General features: G+C 53.3%; 1 protein-coding gene across 1 annotated transcript; it reads left to right on the top strand.

Moving 5' to 3' along the window:
* The first annotated feature begins 134 nt into the window (after positions 1 to 134).
* On the top strand, positions 135 to 27,373 carry LOC148828748 (fibronectin type-III domain-containing protein 3A-like). The gene is made up of 26 exons (XM_088925968.1): positions 135 to 373; positions 8,698 to 8,821; positions 13,961 to 14,036; positions 14,241 to 14,317; positions 14,918 to 15,137; positions 15,439 to 15,678; positions 16,364 to 16,416; positions 16,537 to 16,691; positions 17,411 to 17,470; positions 17,591 to 17,729; positions 17,961 to 18,014; positions 18,449 to 18,570; positions 18,925 to 19,099; positions 19,596 to 19,682; positions 19,947 to 20,085; positions 20,319 to 20,387; positions 20,916 to 21,034; positions 21,576 to 21,681; positions 22,135 to 22,310; positions 23,069 to 23,182; positions 23,546 to 23,695; positions 24,080 to 24,363; positions 24,838 to 25,050; positions 26,019 to 26,185; positions 26,410 to 26,531; positions 27,042 to 27,373. Exons 2-26 carry the CDS (start codon positions 8,714 to 8,716, stop codon positions 27,363 to 27,365), a joined length of 3,549 nt encoding a protein of 1,182 aa, XP_088782094.1. The 5' UTR covers positions 135 to 373; positions 8,698 to 8,713; the 3' UTR covers positions 27,366 to 27,373.

The following is a 27,373-nucleotide window of genomic DNA, read 5'->3' as shown; positions in this document are numbered from 1 at the left end:
GCGAGCCCGTGGATTCCCCCTTTCCTCGCGCGGAGCTCCCAGACCAGCAGGAGGAGAGGTGGTGGTAGCGGAGAGAGGAGGGAGGGGGGTGAATCGTGCGCATGCGCCGCGACAGGCCGTGATGGCGCTGAGAACGGGCATCGTCAGGCTCCTCTGAGTCTCCACTCCAGGCGAGGATCCGGGAGGAGGAAGCCGCACTCGAGTGGGATAGGGACGCACGGCGGGACCGCTCTCGGTACGCGCAGCCCAGAGAATCGCATGCGACACCGCCGCAGCCCAGACGCGCTACTCCGGAGGTGCACTTTGCGTGGTTCTGATTCAGCCTGCGCCCTCTCCCAGCCTGGCTGCGCGGACCGCCGGGGAGAAACTTGCGGTAGGAGTCTCGCTTTCCCGCAGCTGAAAGGCTGACTCTCTTATCAGACCTGTGCGCTTCTATCGGCTTCAAGGATCTAACCGTTTCCTGCAAACGCAAAAAAAAGCCGCAATTTTTTTGGCACTGTCTGTTCTCCTGTCGGCCAAAGGTGTGTTTTTTTTTCCCTGGGATGAGTATATGTCTTTCTGAACAGACAAAACAAAATCTCGTTATGATATATTGTGGGTGGTATAGCGGGGGCAAGCGTTACGAGCGCTGGTCCTTTTTCAATGAAAACTTTTCTCGTTTGTGTTCAAATTCTGACGTGTTCCTTACAGAAGGAGTTTCCTCAGAGAAGTCTAGAGAGGATAGGCTGTTTCATAACCCTCACAAGCCCTTTTGATTGCGATTTATTTTTTAAATAAAAAAACAAGTTACTGAGAACTCCAGTTTATAATCTCAGGAAAGTGTGAAACTGGAGTAACTCCTGAGTCATGAAAACCGTCTCAAAACAAAATCGCAAAGCTTTGTCCCTGAGCTGAGGGGTTTTTACCATCGAAATCTGCTCGTTATATCTAATTGCACATGGGTCTGGTAGAATATTTGACTTGTCTGCTCTATGCCACGTATACTGCTGAACTGCCGCTGAAGCTAGAAATTGCTCCGATGTTTTCTTCAAAACTTTAATTCCCGCAAACAAACCTGAACGCAGAAGATACGTGTTAATGAAACGACAGCCATTAACAGCAGTTTTAATATAAAATTGAAATATAAAGACGTAATTGTATAACAAGGGGTTCCACTGTCCATAACCCAAACCAGTACAGTTTTGTTGCGTCACGGTGACGTCATGCTGTGTGTGTACTGTTACAATATGGGGGGGGGGGGGGGGGGCTTTGCTTTGATCTGGTGTTACCTTAGGAATCCATTATAAAACCGTCCCCCAGTGAGCCGGTCAGCTGTAGTTTTCAACTCTTTGTTTCACCTTTTGTTTCCGAGTACAAGATATTAAAATTAGTTTGCTTGAGAGAAACCCTGATATAGGAATCCTTATCTACTTTGTCGGTCAATGAAGAACCAAATATTCACGTGTTCGTCTCTTTGCACTGAGATGTAGGATTTGACATTTATTATACATGTAGCTCGGATACTGGCCAGTCTCTTCAGTTTAGTTGGAGTTATGATACAGCAGTTACAATATGATTCCGGCGAAACGTTACCCTTGTCTAAATGAAAATCGTCCTCGCTAAATAAAAATGTTCTAGTTTCATACATTTAGTGGGTTTTAGATGTGATTAAATGTTTTAGTTCTGGTTGGTTGTTGAAGTCTGACTGACGGACTGTCTCTGTATCAGTTCACTGGACACAGGTGACCTTCCAGCTCGTCCTCAGCGATGTCTTGTGGTTTTGTACAGATCAGAGTGATGCACTAACTGTACAGCAGACCAGTCTGTGGGGAGTCCAAGCGTCACAGTCTGGGCAGAAGTGTCCCATCTCTACAGGACTCCCCTAGCAGTGACCGAGGGCATCCTGACTGCAAGGCGCTACAATGATCAAGTCCCGGGAGCTGACCTGAGCTCCTCCTGGGAGCTCCTCCTGATGGGAGCCCATTCCAGCAGGGCGGCGCATGTCCTCCTGCTGCTCGGGAACAGATCTGGGCAGCTGTGCTGCGGCTGTCCCAGCCCCCAGACTGCAGCTGCACTGAACACGCGTGGGAGGAGCTGGGACATGTGGCAGCCAGGGCTCAGAGCCCAGAGAACGGGCTCATGCTTGTCCCAGTTCTGCAGGAGGACTGGGGTGAATCTGAAGGGTACACTGGGAGCCCCAGGGGTACAGCCTGAACTATCTCCAGCAGAGGCGACTCCTGTACCAGCCTGTGACTTTCCCAGCTGACTCCTTGTTGATGACAATTGTTAATCAATATAACGCATCTACTTGGGTTGTATCTGTACAATAAGGTGTCACTGCACCTGCTACAAAAACAAAGGTCATTTTCCCGATAGTAACTTTGTGAATTTGGTGGCATCGTAAATTGGAAGTTTCTTTCTCGCTCGGTATATCAGACGGTTATGTGCTTTGTGTTTGAAGAGCTCTCCAGTTTGAATGGGTCATCCCAGGTTGTGTAAAAGCTGTGATGAACTGGTTCTGAAAAGCGATTAACCTGAAAAAGGAGAAGCACTTGTGTGTGGCCACAGTGATGGCCAGCAAGCAGCCGCTGACGCTGGGCGGGGAATGTGGCCAAGCTCTGCAGGCTGATTGGCTGCTGACGATGTCGTTCGGACTGCTTCGGGGCAGGAGAGCGGACTCTCTCTCACAGTGCAGTGCCAACGACACTGAAGCTGGCACAGGGCTTTTTGAAGATGTGAAGCCAGTCATTTCAGCTGTGGGCTGGGCTGCTTACACCAGACAGGAACTTGGCGTTTTGCATGCCAGGGCTATGACCCGATCTTCCTGTCGCTCAAGCCTGACGCCTGCTCTGCTGTCCTCCGGTCACAGATATTAGTGCAGCCTCAAAACAAATGGTACAAGTAGACCAGTGCTGTTGACGCAAACATTTCCCAGTTGACACAGGGTGGGCCCATGCTGTACATGTTATGTGGTGCTGCCCCCTTGTGAAGGGGATGATAACCACAGCAGCTACAATATAAAAGCACCCTCTGGCCAAAATAATAGGAACGCCCAGTCAAATAGCCACTTTCAGCAGCAAGCAGTGTGTGGTTGGTTTGAGGGTCACAGGGCTGAGTGTTATTACCTTCCCTGACCAGAACAGTCCCCAGGTCTCACATCTATTGACAACTGGTGGAACCTGTTCACTCCCACACCCCTGTTACTCACATCACCACCTCGGCTGCAAGAGTTCGTACTCCCTGTAGGAGGGGATGGGCTGCAAATATTTGATCACAACAAGATCCTAAACCACATCCTGCTGAGGCTGCTTTCAGAAGCTCACATGCGTTGCTTGGTGAAGTTTCCTAATATTTCTAACATTTTGACCAGCATACACGATAAGAAGACATTCCAGAACTGTGCATCAGTCAGTGCCTTGCAGCACAATCTTGCCATGTTAAGAAAGCATGCCCAAGCAGAGCATGGTTTCACACTCTTCTCTGGAGGAGACGATGTGTGCAAAACCCTGTGTCCAGCCGGACAGTGGGACTGACTTCCAGCAGCCTGAATACTGGAATATCAGCCTGAATGTGGAGGATTTTCTGTATTTCTTTTGGGCACCTCCAGCCTTGTTGTCGCTCCTCTTACCTTGCTGACACTTTTATCCAAAGCAACTTATGTTTGTAGCCTTATATGTAGAGGAGAATTTTACTGGAGCAGCCTGAGTGAAGTTCCTTGATCCAGGGTGCACCAGCAGTATCTCACCTAGGATTTAAACTCTCAACCTTCCAGTTCTGGGTCCAGAGCCCTGAATGCTCTAAGAATCAAGAAGTACCGAACAAGTAATTCACTGTTCTGGAGCCCTGGTTTATCATCTGAAATTAGCAGGGTAGCCGAGACCTGGCTGTTCCAGCACATTCCTGAAGGCAAGTTAACAGACTATTATTAGAAAGCAGAAGGACGTGATAATCTTATCATCTGACTAAAGGATTTTTAAATTTATTTTTGCTCCTCAGTCTAGATCCCTGTGGCTAATTCTAATCCCAGCAACTGTATTGTGCTCACAAGATGCTCTTCTGTGTCTTTTGTGCTGACTGTGCTGCAGGATTGCTGCGCTAGCCCCAGTAACTCTTAGTAATGTCTCGGCTGTTAAAAACCAGTGTGTCTGCATCTTCCTTCCTATTTTGCAGAAGTGTGTTTAACTGAGCTGGTTTAAAACTGCACAGTTGCAATGACATCTTGAATGCCTCATCTGTTCTCTGATGGTTGTTGGGTGTGATTCCACTGATCTTGGATTAACTGCCTCAGCTTTCAGAATTCCTCGATGTCCAGATAATTTCGGGAGAACAACTTGCTGGTGTTCAAAATACAGACCATTATTTTGACTTGAGCAGAAATTTTGGCTGGGACTTTTGGGCAGGATTTTGCAGGATGTCGTTTCAGGGCGCTGACCTGACCACGTCCTTCCTAGGTTGTGTAAATGAGCTCGGCAGAGGACCCTGTGCTTTCTGGTTGCTTATAGAAAGAACTGAGCGAGTAAGGAAACTGCAGGCCTCCCTTTAGAATGGCAGAGAAGGCCTAATGCACAGAGACAGACTCCTGGTCTTTCTCTCTAGTCTTCAGGTGGATGTTTGGGATGCAGATGGGCTGTATTTGGTTTGGAAGCTGCCTGTGGTTTCTGGGGTCTGTCTGCAATGTGGTGATTGGAATTAGGACTTCTATTTCCATTGTCTGTGAGCCATTTCAGGTCTTGGTGGCTTTCAAGCTCTTGGGATGAACCCAAAGCCAAGGCTTTTAATTAAATGGCTGTTACATTAATTTCCCTATGGGATTAATAAAGTGTTATCTATCTATCTTACCTTATTTTAAGTATAACATGAAAAACGCCCCCCACAACAGGGTTCAACGCAGGGGTTCTGTGACATGTGTTGGTCTCTCCAACCATTTCTGCTTTGAAAGCTGCAGTGCAGAGTACTGATCTAGATGCATTTACAGAAGGAGCCATGAGGGGCACCTTCCCCTAGACTGTGCCAACAGTCGCCAAATGGCTTATTGCTGCTGCTTGCAGTTCCTTCAAAGCTCGCAGGCCGTCTTGGCCACAGATGGTGAAGGGATCCCCCCTGGTGTGTGCTGTCGTTGTTTGCACTGTGCAGCCATGGCATTTGAATACATCCAAGACCGTTGTCAAAACACCTTGGTTTAAACCCACCGCCCATACTTGTGCTTTTTTGTCTTTTTTGTTTTGTTTTGTTTGGGGGGCTGGCACGAACCTCCGTTTGTTCCTCTGGGGTTTGAATAAGTCACCAAACGCTCTACACATGTCTTTATCAATCACCTTCATCGGTGGCAGGCCAGGAGCCTGCAAGTCGTTAAAGCTGAATTGCATTAAACGGCCGAGCGCTGGCTATTTTGGCGTCCCCCGAGTGGGAAAGCAAGATAACAGCTGCGTTTAGGACACAGGGGCACTGTCTTGTAGCGAGGCTGGCGAGCAGCTCGCTTTCAGAAACGGATGTGGCGTCCGACCCGGACCAATGGCAGGGTTTTTCCCTCCTGCCCAGGCTTCCTGGACTCTGGGGGAAATAAGCCGCTCCTGTTGCAGAGGGAGCTGCTGCCTGTGCTGGGAGCAGGAGTGAAGCAAACAGGCGTCGGCTTTTATCCACTGCGGTGTTCGTGACCCCCGGGCAGGTCCGCCTTTTCCCTGTTTGGGTTTCCTGTCTCCAGGATCCGTGCATTTGGTGTATGAGAGTGTGAAGAGGTTTTTGGACCCTTTTGTTGTTCTAGGAGGAGCAGAACTCCTTGGCGGGAGTGAGCTGGTGTGTGGGAGCCGCCCGGGCGCGATGCCCGCCCAGCGGCGCTCCCCGCTGGAACGGGCACTCTGCGCTCCCTCTGTTCCTCTGTGCTCTCCGTGGAGGAGAGCTTCCTGGCTGCCCCCCGATCCCTTTAATAATGTAGGATCAAGTGACACATTCGCCACCGCCGCCTGGTCAGACCATGACGTCACCCTCCTGAAACCCGGGCTGACTTCCCCAGCCCACGAGGAAGAATCTGCTTACTCACATCCTCTCTGACGTTCCTTCCCTGCCGATGGAATGCGTTTCTCCATCCTCTTTGTTTGTTTTGTGTTCTTACCTTTTCCTCTGGTGTAGGAGAACTGGACTGTAACCCTTTCCCCCCCGTGTATGTGTGTACCAGCTGTTCTGGTCGTGACAGAGCTGTGCGTTGGCCACTACCAGTCATGGGGGGGTTAGGAATCGGTCCTGTCTGAGCAGATTCCGCCCCCAGGTGTCCTGCCCTGCCGTGCCGCAGTGCTTGTGCAGGATTAGATACGGTGCGTTCTGGCGTGTGCTGTGTGCTCTGGTCACGAATGATGATAACGGTAATCAATGAGCCCCTCGGCAGAGGCTCTGAAGACGCTGTGAGGTGAGGGGATGCTCCCCGCGGGCCGGAAGGTCAGCTTGTTCTGAGCAACGCACACGATGAGCCGGTGGAGCTGGAGTGGAGTCGCTGGGGCAGAGGGGCAGATTGCTGTCGCTGGGGCAGGCGGGAGGCAGAAGGGCAGGTTGCAGTCAATGGGGCAGGGGCCAGGGGCCAGGGGCCAGGGGCCAGGGGGCAGGCCGTCTCCCCCGCTGGGTTTTGACGCCAGAGAAGCCAACCCAGAAAGCTGAGTCAGAAAACCAGAGGCTGTGACGCCCAGGACCGGGGGGAGGGGACGGGATGGGAAATGATTCATGGCTTCAGCTGGGCCCTTTTTTTTCCGTATTTGTTTATTTTTAGGTGTATTTTTTTCTGCGTTCCGCTCCAGTCTTCCTTCCACTGCTCCGGAGCTTCCTGCGCGGAGGCGTGGGAGGCTCTGTCCACACTGGGGCACAGTCCAGTTCAGGCGGCCCGCAGGGCAGGATGAGGAAGGGCACCGGTGGCCCCCCGCCCTCGTGCCACCCAAAACTCTCCCAGGGCTTCAGGGAGAAGCTGGGAAGCAGGCTTAGAAGCAGACTCCACGGCCAGGGTCAGTGATCCTCAGCCCCTGTGATCTGAAAGGACTGCAGAGGTGTGGGACACTGTGAGTGAGCAGTCTGGAGGAGCACGCTTCGGAGAGGTACGGTTGTCTCTCAGTTACAGAAGAAGCCCGCATGTGGAGGAAAGGGGGGGGGGGGGGGGCTGTGGCAGTGCAGCCTGAGAGCCAGAGGGCTGTCCCGGCCGTCACCTGTGTTCATGTGCGCTGAGACGGCCCCAGCTGTGTCTCCTGGGTCTCACCAGGGGGCTCCGTGGCAGATGTGCGTGTACACACACACACGCACTCACACATCTGGTGCATGAGGATGTTTATGGGCAGGGAGGCTGGAGCCGAGGTGAAAGGGGCATTGTGCCGGGGCAGCAGGGTGCCTGGCGCTGTCAGTGTGTTCCTCGGAGCGCAGCGGTGGTGCTGCGAACAGGACCTAGCTGGGCCCCTCGGGACCCACAGAGCTGGAAAGGCAGATGATCAACAGAGAGGCCCCGAACACCCTCTGCATCTGGCCGCAGACGTAAGCGTTCCTATAAATTTTGAAAAAACTCTGGTTCTGGTTCCGGAAACGTGAGCGCTGTGGGCCGGCGGCCCACCAGGAGGGGAGTCGGGTGAGCCTGCTGGAGCAGGGATTTTGAGCCGGGAAGGTGGCGGGACTGGGGACGCGCTCTGGCGAGGGGGCCGGGGGAGCCCCGCGGGTCTGGACGGGGCGGTGATTGTGCGTTTCCTGCGTGCACAGTCACCCGCGGCCGTGGGCGCGCAAGGGAGGGGGTGGCAGCAACCTTATTGCATCCAGATGTGGTGCGGAGAGCGCTGCCAGCGGACTGTTGTGATTGTGACGAAAGTGTTTGACACAGAGCCTGGCTGTGTGAAAACAAACACCCCCCCCCCCCCTTCCTGATGGAATAACTGTCCAGCTTAGTCTTCCGCGTGACTGTGCCGAGCTCACTGGCGCCACCTGCCTTCCCTATGCTCATAATGTAAAATCTAAGCTTTTGCTGCTGCTGCTACTGTTGCTGATCTTGATCTTGAGTAGGAATCGTCATGTCACTCCAACATGAAAAGCCATTTGTTATCTGACCTGCTGAAAAATTCAGTTGCAGTCTGCCAGCTGTGGTACAGTCACATCCTGCTGCTGACGGGACCAGGTTTGAACCCATGACCCCTGGATCACAGTATTATTGTGATGGGCACTTGTTTCTGTGCTTCAGGTGTCAAACTAAATTTTGCACTCTCTTCTCTTGGTCCTGGTGGACTGGTGTGTCTGCAGGATTTCTCTTTAAAGCAGCAGCACCTGACGAGCTGGCAGAAATGCCTAAATTGATCCATTTAAGCCAATGACAGTTGGTCGATTTAGGTCGTTAAGAGCCGAGATGGGAGGAAAGCCTCCAGACTCTGTGGCTGTCCAGGATTGGAGACCCCTCCCCTAAATCTCTAACAGCCTCTGTCTCTCCAGCTTCTTCTCTGGTGTCTTAACCCAGCCGTTCGCAGCCTAGTGGACACATTATGGCTCCTGGGGGTGTGAAAATCTCCCCAAAAAATGGTGGGGAAAAACTTTGGGAGTATTTTTGGACCTTAATCTCTCACATCACCTGTTGGGGCCTTTCTGTCCTCCCTCTCCATCTCTCTTGTAAGAGCCCTCTCCCCTTCTTTTGTGCTGCTTCACTCTCTCACAGATTTTCCCCTGCTGTCTGTCTCTTTTCCGCTCGCTCACTCCCTCTGGTCTCTCCCTGCCCAGGCGCTGCTGCCCGTGAATGATCCTCTCAGCCATGATGACGGACCAGCCCCCGTCTCTGGAGATGCCCATGCTGGGTGAAGTGTCCCTCGTCCCGCACATGCTCAGCGGAGACGGCGTGCAGCAGGTGAGGGAGGGGCGGGGGGTCTGGGAGGAAGGAGGAAGTTGAAGAACGTGAGCAGGTTACAAATGGGAGGAGGTCATTCTGTCTGTCCAGCCCTCTTGGTCGGTAGTCGTTAATCGATCCACGGATCCCATCCAGCTGGTTCTTGAAAGAAGCCAGTATATCGGCTTCACTAGCACGGCTGAGTAACTGGTTTCACACTCCCACTCTTTTAAACGCACTTCCAAGGAGCTCCCACCTGTGTCCGGCAGTTCATGTTTCACTCTTCAACCTGAAGAAATACGCTGGGTTGACATATTTTAAGCCACCAACAGGCACCATGAGAAATCAGCTTCCATGATGTTCACTTTAAAAGGCGGCACAGTGGCATGGCACTTAAGGCACAGGGGTTCAGGCCTTCTGTGTGGAGTTTGCATGTTCTTCCCATGCCCCCATGGGTTTTCTCTCAGCAGGCTTATATGACGGGAGGGCTCCCTGGTCTCTGTGTTGGCAGCACTTTTCCAGTAATCGGACAGGCCTTGCAGGACTCAGTTTGCAGGGAACTTCCAAGGACGGGAAGTGGACCGCATGTGCAGTCCGTGGGGCACAGCCACTGCTCCTTCACAACTGCAAAGGCCTAGAGCCAGCAAAGCTAAAAATAGGACAAAGATGCGAAGGTTCTAGCTTGTCTGCGCCTCCGCAATTTATTCCAGTTTTCCGAACTGTTCCCGGCAGCAAGGGCTCTTGTTACACACGAGGCTCCTCTTTGTGCCTCTGTAGTTTTCCGTTTTGCCTGGAAGGAGCCTGCAGACTCGCACACAGCCCTGGGAGCGCCGGGGTCAGAGGGACTGCAAGCTCTCTAGAGCACGGTCAGGCAGGGGCTCGCGCACAAGCAGATGGCCTCCGACTGCTGCCGAGCTCGGGAGAGGGGCTCCCTCTGGGAAGATGGGGGGGGGTGGGGAGTCTTAGGGGAGGAGGGGAGGGAGGGTACAGGCCATGGGAGACAGAGGGGAGGTTTGCTAAAGTCTCGCCCCCCCCCCCCAACACACAACACACACACACACACACACTCCTTCTCTCTCCCCCTCCGGCCTCCGCTCCAGAGTTCACTCTGTGCACCAGCCTGCCAGCAGCACTTCCAGTAAATGCGGGAGGGGGGCGGAAAGGGGAGGCTGTTGGAAGCGTGCACATCCGGAAGAGCATGGAGAAGTGTGTGTGTGTGTGGAGGGGGGGTGATAGCCCATGCTGACTTGTTGAGGCTGGGCGCTGTGTGATAGTTCCTCTGGGCTTCGCTGCCAGGCTTCGTTTTCACAGCCCCCAGAGCCAGACCTGCACTTGATTTTCTAGAACGCCGATAGTAGAGAACAAGGTTCACGTCTGGCAGGAGACCTTGTCGTCGTTAAGAGCAGAAATTAAAATGAGCTGCTCGTTCTCCTGTCGTAATGGCTTGGAGATGGAGGATGAGGAGAGAGTTTTCTCCTCTTCCTCTGTCCGTCTGTCGCCCTGATGCTAACACCCCGGGCCCTGATGGTGTACCCACTCTGTCGCACTTGGCCCTTCTAGTTTGTTTAGTGGTTATTAGCTAATTGATCCAGGGATCTCCTCCTGCTCTTTCCCGAGGGAAGCCCGGGTTCAACAGTACTGCTGGGTGGTTTGTTCCACACTCCCGCCACCCTTTGTGTAAAGAAGCTGACTGAATTCCAGGGAGAAATACAGACTCACCCCACCTGCCCCTACACCCCCTATCCCAGAACCCTCCTAGGATTACAGGAGACCCCTCCTTCCCCACCTGAGAGCAAGCACTACTATAGTAAAAAGAGCGAATGAATAGAAGCCAAAATGCAGGCGCCTAGTCTACACAGAAATTCAGTGCTAGTGGGCCCAGTCACTGGATTAATTGGTCTGAAGGAAGAGGGTTTCCAGGCCCTCAGTAGCTGAGGATGTGAAGCGCTCTGAGCCTGCAGGCCTTACAGCAGCAGTAAATGTCACTGATAGAGTGCAGAGGGAGTCTGTACCCACACTGGCTCCGGGCGCTCACATTTCTCCCTGTTTGTAAGGTTGCCAAGGCGATAACAGACACGGAGACCAGCTCCTGTGGAGCGGAATGGGGAGGGGGGAGGAGCCGTGCTACGGGCTCAGCATGGGAAGTGGAGGGGGCAGGAGAGGGGGGGGGCAGACAGTTCTTTAATAACCCTTCTCTGACTTTGGCACTGAGCAGCCAGGTCTGGGAACTTCAAGCAGGGCTAACGGGAAGGAAATCTGTTTGTGCTCAGGCTGCTGTGTTTCCAGAAGGACGTGGACAGGGAGATAAATTTTTGGGGGGGTGGGGGGGGGGTTTTACCTCAGGGCTCCTTGTTTTGTAAGGATGCGGGTTCAGATTAGCCGGGGGGGGGTTGGTATGTACTGCAGAGTGCTCTTTGGTCCCTACTCTGTGCTGCTTTGCGAGAACAAATATTTAGACCTTCTTTTCCAGCCTAAACAAACGGCGACTGTTTTGTTCTTGATGATCTCTTTTTTTTAAAGGCTTGCTTAGAGATTGACATGCTCTGATGTCTCGGGATGAGACTCTCCTGAGGATGATTTCTATGTCACCCTGGCACTGACCGCCCACAATCAGATATTACAGTGGTGTCTTGGGCTCAACGCTTGATACCTTTCCTAGTTTGGGGCACGGCTCTACTTTGGTGTTCGGAAAGCCTCTCAGAGCTTTTTTTTGTTCCCTGCTACTTGTTTAAGACTTGGCTGTGCAGCGGTGAGCCATGTACTCCTGTGCAGATGGAGACAGCTACACGCCATTGGACACTGGGCGAGCTCCACAGCTCCTGACGGGCAAGTTCGTCCTGATTGGAGGAGCAGTGGGTCTCTCGATGACATTACCACAGGCCTGTGAGAGCCTCGCATCTGGCAGGAGTTTTCGTTTCCACCGAACCCCAGAGGGCCCTAGCTGATGTGGCTCTGTTTTGACTGCCATGTGCTTCTGGTGTTGTACAACCAGGCATGGTCCTGGCCGCGGTCAGCTAGACCTTTATTAGATGGCTCCAGTGGAGGGCTTTTTAAAAAAAAGGGCTGGATCGTTTACCATGCCCAGGTACCTTGGCACAACCAGGTGCTGCAGCATGTATTGGGTTTGGCTGTTCAGGAGTGTGTGGAAGCCATAGTGAGAGGAAGACCCACCGGTGTATCAGCGACCCCCGTCCTGTAGGAAACATCAGCCCTTTAAGACCAGTTCCGAACGAGAGGAGCCATTTGGCCCTTCTAGCTTGTAGGGTTGCTGGTAGCCGGTTGAGATAGCCCTTTCGTGGAGGAGGCTGCAGGTCAGCTTCTGTCCAGACCTGCCCTCCTTTACTGCTTCCCTATCCCGCCTCTGGCTCCAGCCCCCAGGTAGTTACTTGCAGAGGATCTGGGGGAATGAGGGCACATTCCTGACATAGCTGCTTGTTTCCCAGCATTCCTTGCACGCCTCTGCCTCCCCCCCCTGCCAGGGCCCCCCATGAGGGCCTGGTTTAGGGAGTGCAAATCGGAGAGACATACCTTTGTCACATGTGCGACTGCCTCTACCCCTGACACACACACACCTTCATGATATACAGGACTTAAGGATACTTCAGCAGGATACATCATTTTAAACCTTCCTGTCTTTTGGATGAAGTGTTAAATCAAGGGGGGTACATCACTGCTTTGTCTTTAAGGGTCCCAGGGCACTGTTCTTTAGTGTATGGGTGTTAACCCAGTGACTTCGCTAAATTATCCCCTGGGATTTGTACAATATCTGGCCTCCCTTAATTCAGCTAGTGAAGCTCTTGCTCATTTCTTTAGCTGGCCAGCTGGTGCAAAATGGCTGCTGTGTGTCACCCAGAGAGGCTGCACGTCAGTGGTAGATAAAGTGAATTTGATGTGTATGTACAGTGCCCTCCAGAATTTTTGGCAACCTTTATCTTAAGTGCTTTGTGATTAAAGTCACTATGTAAATGCAAGGAAGTATTGATTATTATCTTTGTGAAGTGAACTCTGTGCTCTAGTTAAGAGAATAGCAGGTGATTGCTGCCTGGATTTTAATACCTTACTGCAATGTAAACGCTGCATCTGATATTCGAACTGTGTGCATGTGCGTATTCTCACTTGAGTGTGCAACAGTAGAAACCAGACTCCCAGGGCCGAGTTATTTATTCTGTTATAAATGGGTATTACCAGCTGCTGTTTCTTGTACTGCATGTCAGCAGCTCTTATTGTGAGTAACATGGGGTTAAATAAATACACGTTGGCACTTTGATTTGCTTTTCTGCTTCATGAGAACAGTTTATATAGGAGCCTGCAGCTCGTAAAACGTTAAATGGATCAAAGTGCTGCCTGTGTCGGATTGCATTAGCAGTGTGCTTTTTTACACTATATGTAATGTCTATGTATGTGTGAGTGCTTGTGTGTGACACAAGTCCAGGTTGCATCGCCGTGGTTTAATGGGATTTGGTTCAACTTCCTTCCTTTGCCTCCGCGGGTTGTGTGAAGCAGGTCGTGACCTCAGGGGGCTGTCTGGCCTAGTGTACCCTTCCCAGGCCCAGGGAGCACTGCTGTGCTGGGCAAACATCTCCTGTGAGTGAGCTTTACAGACAGGGGGAGGGGTGTGAAAACGGTGCAGCACAGCAAACAGATTCCCGGTGCTGATCTGGAGACCTGGCTTGTTTGCCAGACAGGACAGACAAAACCACTGCAGACTGTGGAGAAATGCCGTCTTGGGTCGTGGGGGCTGCTCTGTTATTAAGCCTGCACATGTACATGCGAAGTGTTTCCTGATCCTGCGTTGGGGGTTCCCAGGTTTCTGCTTTCTCAAGACCGTTACAGGGACTGTGCTTTCAGTCTCGAGCTGCGCAGCAGTGATGAATTCCTCTGCGCTAAAGGGCCAGCCTTCCGTTGTGTGGGAGTTCAGTGCTGTGGGGTGTCCTGGGGTTGAGGGGTACGTCACTGTCACAGAGCTGTGGGGTGTCCTGGGGTTGGGGGGTACGTCACTGTCACAGTGCCGTGGGGTGTCTTGCTGTTCCACCCTCACTCCATAGGGGAGTTTAAATAACTGGTGCAGCAGAGGATGGAGAGCTGCAGGGGTCCCCTGAGCTAGAGCTGGGCTCTGGTGTAATTAAAGATGCCCCCTCTTTGTTCTGCTCGTCCTCCCAGGTGATCCTGGTGCAGGTGAACCCTGGGGAGACCTTCACTATCCGGACAGAGGACGGGCACATCCAGTGCATTCCAGGTGAGGAAACGTTCCGAGAGGCCGAGCAAGGGCGGCGGATGCTCCGGTGTTGCAGGTGTTTCAAAGCCCCAGGCATTATAAGAAGGCAACCTTTGCAGGTGCATTGAGGTCAGAAGCAGCAGTGTGGATGAGATGGTGAAAAGCGGAAGACCCGCTGTCATGTGTGCCCGGCCCTTTGTATCTCTATGTCTCTGTCTGCCGCAGGTCCTGCACATGTGCCGATGGTGTCCCCCAATGGCTCCATGCCTCCCATCTTCCTGCCCCCGGGGTACATGTCTCAGGTGGGTACTCTGACCCCGAGAAAAGGGTCCGCTGAAATGTTATTACAAGGTTTACTGAAGTTGCTGCATTTTCTATGCAGTTCAGTAGTATCACCTGCAGGGAAAAGGAAATGGAGTCCCGATCTATTTTTCAAAAGCAAATGAAAAATATTTGCTGAGAAACTACTCTGTGATCAGTACTGGTTTTCCAACCCTTGACATAGCCAGTGTTCCACTGGTTAGTGGTTTAGTGGTTTAGTTGAGGTTTATGGAAGAGGTCCATAAATCTGAGATCACTCCAAAGTTATACTGATTGTATGGTGCTTACTGTGAGGGCTGAGGGTGGTGGGTGTGTGTTGCGTTCTGCAAGGCTGGAAGGCTGTAATTGAGCTGGTCTGTATTTTGCAGCGGAATTGGTTGGGTGGTCAGGAGCTTTTGCTATTCTTGTCATTCATAAGGCACACACTGTAGATACAAAGAAGGCCTTGTACAGCACAGGTCAGGGGTCTGTCTATGTCTGGTGCGCCACCTGATGGCTGGAGATGGGGACAGGTGTGCCGAGGTGCCCAGCTGCTCTGAGCCCTACCCGTCGTTGACTCTGCTCTTTCCCGCCCCCTACAGGTTGTGGAGGAGAACGGCATGCGGAAAGTGGTGGTGCTGCCCCACTCTGCAGAGTTCCACCCCTCCATGGCTCACCCGCACCCCCACGTGCCCCCTTACCTGCCCCCACACCCGGCCCTACTGCACCATCACCACGTTTACCCCCCTGTGCCTGCAACTGGAGAGCTGCCACCCCACTTCCTGCCCCAGCACCCACCTCCACAGATCTACAGCGATCAGGGTGAGTCCTTTCCCAGTGACCATGTGTGTCCTGTCCGAGCCAGTCTCTTCTGTTGACCCCTAAGCCTAGAATGGCACAAGAGTCCTGCCTGTAGTGCTTCAGTGTTGTTGTTGTGTCCTTGGGACCTTGCTCAAGATTTGGGGTGTTGGTTTTTCGGGAGTCTGTATGGAAGTGCGGGTGGGAGGGGGCCAGCTCTTGCGGGGTGGGACGTTGTGCTGTTGGCAGTTGGCGTCTGTCTGCCCATCTGTCCGCGCTGGGCTCTGAACTGGGCCCCCGCGCCTCTCTGTCTGTCTGCGCACAGAGGCCGCGGCCCACGGCCGGGGGGGGGCGGGCCTGTCCCGGGACGACCGTGCTGCCAAGACGCAGGAGCCGCTCAGGAAACGGCTGAAGGACCGCCCGCTGTGCGCCAAGGCCGGCGGCAGCCCACCGCCTCTGCCGCAGAACGGCTGCGGGAAGGGCCACGCTGCGGCCCCAGCTCCCTGCAACCCCAAGAGCGCCGCCAGGCCCCAGGTGACCCCGCCAGCAGAGGGCGACAGCACAGGTGAGGAGCGCCAAGGCGGAAGTACCTGGCACTGCAAGACCCGATTAATCCTGAATGCTTTGTTAAATTCACACATTAAATGATGAGACGTAAAACCGAGGTCCTGACTCTCTGTGGACATTTAAAGTCCCAGGGCGTTTCTCGAAAAGAATTGGGGTGTTTCCCTGGTGTCCCCCCTGGCCTTTACCAGTCATGGCCTCCTAATAATCCCCATCTCTGAACTGGCTTCATCACTCCGTTTTCCTCCCCACTGAGGGCTGGTGTGTGGGGAGCGTACTGGCATCGTCCAGGTGGGGCTGCAGATTGGCTTTACGTTACCTGTAAAGCTCTTTCAGTGGAGTGTTCAGAATAAAATCATAAATCTGATAAACGGCAGCTTTGCAATTTACTCACCAGGTTGCATAAGGTGGTGCATGTAAGTGTTGCAGTGTGTTGCCAGTACCTGAGCTTGAATTTCAGTCACATTGTCATTTCTTCTGTAGTGCGGGAGCGCCCCCTTCTGTCTGACAACTGAATTGAACTTGCTTTGATCAGACGTGTTGGACAGGCCTAGAACCCTGAATTGTAAAGAATGAAATACACCTGCAGAATTGTATGAAAACTGCAGAATGCTGGCACACATGTGTGGAAAAACAAAATTGTGCCCGGTGTGTGTTGAGATTGTCTGCCGCTGGTGCTCTTGCAGAGGCAGAGGTGAAGCGGCTCGTGGAGCAGCTGTCCAGTGTGGCCAAGCCCGTGGTGAGTGACCCTCTGTCCGCCTGCGCTGCCCCGCCTGACCCACTGCTGCCCCCAGACAGGGCAGCTGAGCATCTGACTGGCCGCCTCACCCCTCCCCCCCCCCCCCACCTCTCTCTCCAGGTGTGCAGCGTGTCCCCGCGCAGCGCTGTGCTGTCCTGGAGCTCTCCCCTCGGCCCGCGTGACAGCGACAGTGAGGCCCCCAGCGCCCACTCGCTGTCCTACGAGCTCGCGCTGTCCCACGCCGGCCGCAGCGCCGACTACAGTCCCATCTACGTGTGAGTCCCCTGCTGCGTCTCAGCCTGGCTGGTCACCAGGACAGATCAGCCCCTCAATTTCCTCTGAGAGCTTGCCAAGCTCCGTTAGGGCCTTAAGGCAGTAGAGACAGCAATAGTGCTGCGTTCATATTCGTCAGACTCCAGCCTTGATTTAAAAGGCCGAGACTGGAGAAGCATCTATCACGTGTTTTGAGAGGTTGAATCACTATTTAGGGACCCTGCAACTTCTGGGAACCCCTGTCCTTGGACTGGAGTGCTCTGTGTGCCTGTTCCGGCTCTGCATGGGCTCTAAATGAAATGAGAATCTAGCCAGCTTAGAAGGGGTCTCTCCTAGCAGCCAGGTGCTAGAGCCCTAGGAGGGTCAGAAATAAGAGCAAACCATTTGGGTCGTGTAGCTTGTTAGGTAGTTAGTGCCTAATAGATGATAGATAGATAGATAGATACTTTATTGATCCCGTGAGGGAAATTGCGGTTCTCGTCCAGCTGCATCTTAAAAGAAATCAGGCTATCAGCTTCAACCACTTGGCTGGGCAGCTTGTTCCACCCTTTGTGTTGAGCTGCTCTCGGTTTTAAACGCACTTGCACGCAGTGTCCACTGTTGCCCCCCTGGTTCGCGTTTCACTGGTACGTTTGGCATAAAATCGCGTCTTGGGAGCGTTCGGGAACAGACACGAGGGGCTGGGAACCGAGACCCATCGTCTTCTCTCTGTCCTCTCCAGGGGCGAAGACACGACCTTCACAGCGTCTGACCTGCGACCAGCTACCGATTACCACGTCAGGTGAGGCCGCGGGGAGCCCGTCTCGGCACCCCGCCCGCAGGGCCCCCTCCAGTGTCCTCTCATTTTGGGATTATTGTGGGCCTGTCGGTTGGGACACGCCTCTGTGGTTTTGTGTTGCAGGGTGTGTGCGTCGTGCAGCTCCGTGAAGGGGCGCCCCTCGGAGGCGGCCAGCTTCACCACGGAGTGCTGCGCCCCCGAGGCGCCCGCGCCCCCCCGCCTGCTGGCCCGCACCAAGAGCTCCCTCCTGCTGCAGTGGAAGGTAGGCCCGCCCTGCCTGGCCCAGCCCGGCCCGTCCCGACCCGTCCCCAGGTCTGACAAGGGACGCTGGTTATTGTTTGGCCCAGCGGCAGCCCTTCTCCACCTGACTGCTGCCTCTCGTGTTCTCGTGCCGTGATCCGAACTTCGGGAGCTCAGCCTTTCCTTCTCTTCCCAGAAAGAGAAAGAATGGAGTCTGTCTGAGTACAGTGCATATCTCCCCCTTCTGTTTCAGGCTCCCAGCGACAACGGCTCCAAGATAGCTGGCTACCTTCTGGAGTATGACGAGGTAGGTCACGATTACACCCACATCTCTGGGGTCTGGATCCCTTCCTTTCCTCACAGAGGCTGCATTGTTACCGCTAGTCTTATTTCCAATGGTGATGTTATTAAACCTAGTAATTATGCTTATGTTTGTTTTATTCATTTTGCACAGTTCGGTTTTGTAGATCAGTCTGGGTGATGGCAAGCAACGCATTGTTCAATAATATATATATATATCCGTTCATGTTTATCACAGATCGGACAACTTTTAAACTTTTGTTTCCTGGGTTGTAGATGTACACCGGTGAGCCTCCAGGGTTTCATCCCTTGTGTCCAGTCTGTCACCTCTCTATGGCCATCGCACAGTGTACTCTGGGTCCTGTTTGTTACTCTGCTTGTTCTCCCTGTATTAATTGGTGGTTTGTTTGCCTGTCTGTCTGTTTTGTCTTGTGTCACCAGGGAAAACAAAGTGCCTTTAAGGAGGTTTACTTCGGGCACATGAAACAGTTCAAAGTCATCAGGCTTACTCCCTCCACGAAATACGCCTTCAGACTAGCTGCTAAAAATGATATAGGACTGAGGTGGGTACCGGGGTCCATCAGAGGAGAGCTTTCAATTATGGTGTTGTCTTTCTCCCTGCTAAAGAATTTTCCAAATTAATGATGAACCTGGCCCTGATCTTGGTCATGTGTTGTAAAGTCTTGTATAAGGGTTGGCTTTGAAGGTAGGACAGACCCCACTCGGCCTCTATCTGGCCTGTGTCCCATTGCGGGGAGACCCCACTCGGCCTCTGTCTGGCCTGTGTCCCATTGCGGGGCAGACCCCACTTGGCGTCTGTCTGGCCCGTGTCCCATTGCGGGGCAGAACCCACTAGGCCTGTGTTCTGTCGCTCCCTCTGCTGCCCCAATAATGCATGTGTGTGTCCCTTCCTGCAGTGCGTTCAGCGAGGTCCTGACATGCTGCACCTCCGGCTGTGTCCCCTCACCCCCCGCACCCCCCCACCTTGCTGGGGCAGGTGTGTCCTGGCTGGCCCTGGAGTGGAGCGCCCCCAGCGGGCTATCGGGGGAAGAATCTCTGACCTACACACTGGAGATGGAGGAGGAGGGCTCGGTGAGTCCCCAGCCAATGACCAGACACTTCAACAATCTTCAACATTTAATCTGTGGAATCAAACCAATTGCCTGCACTTCAGGCAGCCAAAAATCATGACCCCCGATCTGAAGTGTTATATAGCTCAGGTAGATACTGTATAGGGTACCTGCACCCCCTAGCTGGTAAATGCTTAACCTGGTGCATATTCAAGTCTGACTCTGTTATCAGAGTGGACCTCTGCAGGACTGTCTGTCAGGTTCAGGGCATGTGTTGAGAGCTGGGTCCTGTGTGCTACAGGACTTGAAGGGTAAAATGTCTCTCCCAAAATTAATACATGGAATTCAGGTCACAGTCAGCTACTGCAGTAGGTGTTCACTGTGTGAACCGACATGTTCACAAAGCAGTGCTGTGAGAATATGTAAGTAACTGGAGGAAACAGGCAGCTCATAATTCAGTAATTGTGCAGGGCTACTTCATGATTTGAAGTTATTTTCAACACTGTTGTGTCCTACAGGGCTATGGCTTTAAACCAAAACACAACGGGGAGGAGCTCTCATGCACTTTAAAGAATCTCCGAAGGAGCACCTCCTACAGGTTTCGGGTGAGTTTCAGGACGTCCCATTGCATCCTCTGCCTCCCTGCCCCCAGCCAAACCCAGTTTTAGTGATGCAACAGCACAGTGGTTGGCTTTAGCATTTCTCAGTAACAGTTGCAAGAATAGGTAGCAGCTCAGTTGCAGTAGAGACTCGTGACCGCATCCTGGATCAGTATAATTCCTGAGCTGCCGTGTAGAATGTGGGGATGCAGCATTGAGCACCAGTGAGCAGCCTCTAAGGTTGTCTGTCTGACCCTTCACCCCTCACAGCTGTTTGCTGCCAATGTGGAGGGCCGCAGCCAGCCCAGTGCCCCCGTGGAGTTCAGCACCAGCCCGGACAAACCCGGCCCTCCCGGCCGGCCCACGGTGAAGGGGAGAGTTCACGCACACCGTGTGCACACTGTCTGGGGTACGCACCTGGGTTCAAGCACACACACAGTCCAGCTCCACCTCTGCTCTGTGCATGCTCGGTTCACCTCACTTTCATTCGTGGTATGAGATCATTTGACGGAGTCTGTGCACGTCTGTGCAGTACATTGTGTCCTTCGTTTCTGAACTTTCTGGACACGCTCCACAGCGCCCAGTCTGGCACCTGCCTGCATCCTCCAACAAGCCCATCTTGTGACTGTCTCCCTTTTCCAGATGCTCCCAGGGACAGCGGAGGCTCGGAAGTCACCAAGTACGTGCTGGAAATCTCGGAGAATCTGAACGGTAAGAGACGCTGATGGCCGGAGATAAGAACAGAAAAGTCCATGAATTGATCGGAGCCATTGATCAGAAAGGAAACAGCCTCCAGACTGAAATCCTAACTGGAGTCAACTGCAGCCAGCAACCGCGCTCCTGACCTGCATGTCTGGGGGGAGTTGTGAGGAGAGGTGTAGAGATAGACAGTCTGTTTCAGCACTGGATTTATTTAGCCTGTCAATCATGCATTGGCAATTTACTGCAATTTTGTGCAAAAGACATGAGTGTTATTACTTAATATGTATTGCTGACGTACCTAACTTATAAGCTTGGGTGTTTTAAGCTTGTTTAGTTAGGGGTTCAAGATTAACCTGATTATAGCCAAGTCAAACGGAGCCGTGGAAAAGGTTTCAACTTCATTCCCAGCTGAGGCTGAGATCCGGGAAGTGCCTGGCATGCTGGGAGGCAGTGTGGAACAGTGGGACAGAAGGCTGCGTGTTGTCTGCTGTGGGCTAACCGTGACAGTGCTGTGTGCGATCGTGTGTGTCCCTCCAGGTAACCCGTGGGAGATGGTGTACAGCGGTCTGGCCAGGGAGCACGTTTGTGATCGGCTCAGTCCCGGGTCCTGGTACAGGCTGAGGGTGTACTGCCTTGGCGCAGGGGGCCAGAGCCAGGTACGCAGCATGGCACCGGCCCACAACAGGCAGCGAGCACAGGCTCCAGCCTCCATCTACGGAGCTGGGAGCACGAGCTCCTATCGGAAAAGAAGTTACTTGTACAGTATCTTACTTGTATCTCACAGCCTTGTTTCAAAATATAATACCTTGGTGCTGAAGCACACCTTCAAACTTCCCAAAAAATAAGACAGAGGAGAGGCTGGTCTTAGTTTGCTTTTGAAAAGCTACTTTTTATTCTCCTTCCAGCAGAGCCAGGTTAAACCTTTGCTCTGAAGGGAAGTCTGCAGTGAATCAGGGTCAACAGGGGACTGTGAGGGTCAGCTTTGCTATCTTGACATCTGGAGGGCATTGCCTTTTAACTCTGATCTACAGTACCTTGGACGGTAGAAAATACCAAGCCACAGAGCTTGAGAGTGTCTTTTATGGGAGCTGCTTTGAAGAGTAATCTGCCCTCGACATGAAACGGATACCAAAGTGCTGTAATCTGTCAGGGCAGCTCAGTCGTCTGCTGCGATAGTGATCTGTCTCTCTCTCTCAGGCCTCAGACGTGCTTACTGTGCAGACTGCTGCGGTGCCTCCAGGACCGTGCCAACCGCTCTGTCTGGCGGGGAGAACCAAGCCCCGGGAGATACCACTGAGATGGGGTGAATAGTCAGCGCATTACCCTAACTGGCTGAACTCTTTTTCTTTAGATAGTTGTGATTTTTTTTTTCATTGCAGCAGCTCAGCGCCATGACTTTTTAAAAAAAGCACCCCTGAGTTTTGTGAAGTTCTCGCACAATTGTCAGCATTCTGCTTGTCGGATCTTCATGTCGGACCGGGCCTGGTGCAGTGCACGGGGCCATGCACAGATACTTTTGTGTCTTTTGGGTTGAGTTATGGTCTCTGCGACAAGGCTGCACATTTGCTCATGACGTCCCTGCTGGAAACAGAGGAGTGGAATGAACATCTGAAGTGGGCGGTGTTGATGATCTGCGGACCTCTGGGCCCGCGTGAATGTGTTTCTGTACTGAGAAATGGTGGACACTGCCGATGTGCAGGTTATGTCAGGCGCCGGGTGGCTGCGGTGTTCTGATGTGGGGCGCTCTTGTCCACAGGCCCTCCCCTCCAGGACGGAGGGGCCCCGGTGTCTCAGTTTGCTGTGGAGATGGCGGACTCGGCGCAGGGCCCGCGCCAGCAGCTGTACCAGGGCTCCGAGACGGAGTGCACGGCAAGCGACCTGCGGCCCGGCCGTACCTACTGCTTCTGGGTGAAGGCGGCCAACCAGGCGGGGGTGAGGAGAGCCGTCACTGGCTCATCCGGCACTGGGAAGAGGGCGGGTCTGCTGCCTTCCCCTGCAGCTGCTCAGGGCCATGCCTTTTCAAGAAGAGCAGCCCTGAGCTTCTGCCACAGGTGTTGGCGTTCTGCATGGCCATCTTTGTCGGGCCTAGTGGCTTGGGGCCAAAGGCAGATGCATTTGTGTCTGTGGCCTTTTCAGTCGAGTGACAAGGCTGCACATTTTCACCTGGGCGGGGGGAGCGTGCTTTTACAGTAAGCAAGCCAACATTTTTCTTTGATGACAGCACAGTTCACTTTTTTTTTTTTTTATTTTCGAGAACAGATAAAATCATTTGAAGTACAAACATGTTACCCAACCATCCTTTTACCACACAAATGTGCAAATACACATCATACAATTTAGTTTTATTTTTGTCTACTCCCTGCATATTTTACAAGTATTTTACTCACCTCTTGCCAAACTACATTCAAGATAGAGGAAGATGCTATGTTAAGATTATAAAGATGAAGGAAGGTAAAGGTAAGAAATAATAAATTTTTAATTAAAGTTTCTGTTATTCTGTATCTCGACAAATTCAGACTTTAAAGGTTTAATGTGCTTATCCCAATGTAAAGCTCAGTGAGATTGTTGTGGAAATCCAGCTGCTACAGGGTGCTTTTCACAGCTTTACGGATGCTGAGAATCCAAAGGGAATGTTGGGTCCTGCCCGTGGGTGTGTGTGTGGTCACGAGTGCCCGTGTTGTGTGTTACAGTGGGGTCCCCTCTCCGAGATGTGGGAGACGCCCACAGCCCCTGGTGCCCCAGAGCAGTGCGACGCTCCCCAGCTCACCGTCAGGACCGCGACGTGTGTTCTGGCTGCCTGGGAGGTGAGTGTCAGGCGGGAGGGGAGAGGTAGACTTCCTGTACGCTGATGTTCTCTGCTGCCTTTGTTTTGCCTGGTGCCAGAATTGAAGATGTGCACCATGCATCCAGCATCTGTGGGTGGACAGCACCCAGACATTAACTGACACATTGATTGCCGGTAGTGTTGCCAGTCTAGCCATTGGACTACCGTTGAAGTGTCTCTCTGTTAGTGGACAGCAGTGCTCATTTATTTTTGTCCTTTAAACCTTCTCTCTTCTCCTTCCGCTTTCTCCCTGCTTGTCTTTCCCTCTCGTTTTGTGGCTGTTCGCTCCCGTCCTCCGTCCTCCGTCTCTCCCCTCCCTCCCTCCCTCCCTCTCTGTCTGCAGCGCCCCGGCTGTAACGGAGCAGAGATCAGTGAGTTCAGGCTGGAGTGTGGGGCAGCGCAGGGCTCTCTGCAGCTGGCGTACTGCGGCCCGGCCTTGAGCTACGAATTGAGAGGGCTGACTCCAGCTACCACTTACTACTGCAGGGTGCAGGTAGGGCTCGGGGCCTGCTTCCACACCCCTTAGATGATCTGTGACAGCAACCTTGAGCATGCAGGACTAGTACTTGTTATAACTCGGTAATTTCAGATGTGTCTCTTGCAGTATCTGAGTCAATTATCTGTTCAATATTGTATGAGCACCTTTCCAAAGGTCCCATGTGCTGTTCGTGCTCAATTTGCTGTGTTTATATATTCCTAGTACAGCTCAGTTCTGTGGTTTCAGTTGCCAAGGAATATGGCTGGAAACCGGCTTGTTTCACTTTCTTGACTTGTATGTGCAGGTTGTATTCGCGTTCAGTCCAGATGAAAGATTTTGAGATTTGATTGAAGGGTTGATAAATGGATTGATTTTTTTTTTTCTTTCTCCCCTTCGCAGGCAGTGAATGTGGCTGGAGCCGGGCTCTTTGGAGAGGTTGCCACGGTGACGACCCCTGCCTCCGTGCCAGCTGCCGTGCCATTGGTGGAGGAGCTGGGGGAGGAAGCTCTGCCCGCCCCCCTGCCCTGCCCCCACACCTGCCTGGCGGTGCAGTGGAAGGAGCCCTGTTGCCATGGTGCTGAAATCACCGGCTACAATATAGATTTTGGGGAACGGCAGCCCCTGTCTGTGGGGAGGACCAACTACTGCGTGCTTGAGAACCTGCAGCCAGAAACCCCTTACAGGTGATAGTCACTGGGCGGAGAGAGTCTGCAGTGCACACACATGCTCACCTGAATCTTTATTGCTTCTTATTAGGGGGCTATTACTTCTAAAAATCCACACATGGTCAAAGCAAAGTTTTATTTGGAGTATCTGTCTTGAGTCTAAACCAAAGAAAGTCTTTGCAAAGTGAGGTTGTTGGCACATGACGTGACTTTATCTCCTCGCTCGTGCTGTGTCAGCATGCGATGCACCTGGGCGTGCTTAAAGAGCGGCACCACCTGCTGGGGAGAGCCGGCATTACCACACATGCTGCAGAGACTGGCGCCCCGAAGGGCTCTGTGGGCTGTGGGTAGGTGGCACCCCACGAGCTGGCGTTGGCACCTCTCAAAACGTGAAAACCTACCCTCCTGGCTCTGTGCTCCTCCTCTCCATCTGCTGGATTTTAACACCTCCCACCTCTTCCTCCTCCCGCTGTCTCTCTCTCTCTGTCCCAGGGTCCGAGTGCAGGCGGTAAACAGCGTGGGAGCCGGGCCCTTCAGCGCTCCCCTCAAAGCCAAGACCCGGCCCTTGCCCCCCTCCCCCCCGGCCCTGGAGTGCACAGCGTTTGGCCACCAGAGTCTGAAGCTGAAGTGGGGGGAGGGCCCTAGCCGGACCCCGCTGGGCGGAGCCGTGCAGTACTGCCTGCAGATGCAGGACAGCCTGGGCAGGTGATGTGTCACATTAGCACAGGAATGTTCAGCAGCTCACAAACCTCGACCACTTCGGTAGCTAATGGTTCATTGATCCCAAAATCTCATCCCCCCCCCCCCCCCCCCGTGGTTTGAAAGAAGCCAGGGTATCGGCTTCACCAACGTGGGGGAGCAGCCTGTTCCACACTCCCACCCCTGTTTGTGTAAAGTCGTGCCTCCTGTTCTTGATTTTTAAATGCACTTCCATGTAGTTTCCCTTTGTGTCCTCTGTCAGTGTTCTGCTTCTCATTCTGAAGAAATATGCTGGTTAGTCAGTGCCTTTGAGGCACTAACTAATAATCGCATCACATTCCATTTCATTAACCTGTTTCCCATCCTTAGTCCAGCATTTTTGCATTTTTGCACCGGTGGATAAGATTGAATGATATTTAATACGATTTGCTAGTTATAATAACCCTGACTGGTAAACTGGTAAAATTATCCTCCAATACAAAGGGCACCTTTGCAGTAGTTCTCCAGCTTCCTGAGATGCACCTCTACAATCTCACCAGCAGAGAGGGCTGTGAAAACACCTATTCTCTTTCAAATAGAGCTGCTGCTATACAGTAAAACAGGGGTAGCCAGCCCTGGTGCTGCAGGAGTTATTGAGCTGTAAAGAATTGGAACACATGGGTGTTGTTCAATTCAAATCTCTAAGCAATTGAAATAAATTTCTGATGTGTGAACCCAAATGAGGTTCCAAAAGTTTGAAAACGTACAAATTAAGGGTGATCGATGAAACCTCCAGGACCAGTGATTTAAATATTCCATATCTCTCCGTGCATACATTCTCTGTGTGCCTGCATAAGCAAATCATTCTAGCAAATTTAAAGCATTGAACTGTGTTCTTTATACAGAGGTGGGAATAAGTTATAAGTTATAAGCTGGCCCTTCTTCACTTGACTTGAGTTCGCTTGACCTTGACGGTCTGCCGGTGTCTGCGGCAGGTTTGTGTGCATCTACAGCGGGCCCTGTCACACCTACAAGCTACAGCGACTCGGCGAGGCCACGGTCTACCACTTCCGCATCCAGGCCCAGAGCGAGGCAGGGGTCGGCCCCCCGTCCCCCGTCTACAGCTTCAGAACCGCCAAGTCGCCCCCTGCACAGCTCAGAGGTGAGAGACGCTGCCACTGCTGCCTCACTGGAGGAGAGAGGAGTGCCCTCCCGTCGCCCCCTGCTGGTCACTCGGCAGATGGCCCGTATCGGCAGCCTCGTGCAGAGTCGCGAGCTCAGCGCGCCCGCTCCTCTTGGCCTCCATGGCGGACAGCGGGGGAGCGCATCGGCCGCCCCGCCCGGGGACGCGGCTCGTTGGCGCTGACGGCGTTTCCTCTTCCACAGCGCCCAAGGTGCAGCACCTGGACCGCAGCCTGTGTGAGGTCACGTGGGAGGTCCTGCCGCCGATGAAAGGGGACCCCATCGTGTACGCCCTGCAGCTGACCCGGGGCCGCGAGGCTGAGCAGGTACGGTGTGCGTCAGGGCGGGCCGCGGGGCGGAGGTGTCCGTGTGGGCTGATGGGCAGCAGGGCTCGCTTTTTTTAAAAAAAAAAAAAAAAATGGAATTGAAAATGATAACGTATCGCGCTTATCCACGCTCTCTAGCCCTGGGTTCGATTCCAGGCTGCAGAGTCTTCTGTGAGGAGTCTGCATGTTTCCTTCCGCCGTCTGCAGATCTGCTGCCGGCGCGAGTGGCCTTGCGGGCGCGCTCAAACCCACTGGGCTTGGCCTGGGGTCCCTCTCGGGACAAGACCAGGGTGGGAGTTGCTGGAAATGAATGGAAGGAAGGGTGTGTACTTTGCAATTGGCAACCGTACAGGGCCCCTGGCCCCGACTCCTGTGCCTGAGGGCATGGAGCGTTGACGTTCCTCCCAGGCGCGCCCCCAGAGCCGTTTGCAGGCTGGTTTGGTGCCATGGGCGGAAGCTGGAGCACTTCCTGTGTGTCTTGGGCTAACGCCCTGTGTTCTCTCCCCGCAGCTGTACAAGGGCCCGGACAGCTCCTTCCTGTGGCGGGGGGCGGCGGCCGGCGGGGAGTACCGGCTGCGCGTGTGCGCGGCCCGGCAGTGCCAGGACAGCGGCGAGCCGTTGGAGCTGTGGGGCCAGTACAGCCCCGGCACACTCTTCTCCTCCCCCGAGCCTGCGGGGGTCCCCCCGGGGCGCCCGGCCACCGCGGCGGGGAGGGGGCCGCCGGCCAGGGGGGCGCCCCTGAGCGACGAGCAGTTCGCCCTGCTCCTGCTGCTGGGCTTCGCCATCGTGGCCGTCCTGTTCGCGGTGGTCATCCAGTACTTTGTCATCAAGTAAGTCCTGCC

This window comes from Atractosteus spatula, chromosome 9, assembly GCF_055471065.1.
Source record: "Atractosteus spatula isolate fAtrSpa1 chromosome 9, fAtrSpa1.hap1, whole genome shotgun sequence".
Lineage (NCBI taxonomy): Eukaryota > Metazoa > Chordata > Actinopteri > Semionotiformes > Lepisosteidae > Atractosteus > Atractosteus spatula.
This window is presented reverse-complemented; position numbering and strand designations above follow the sequence as displayed.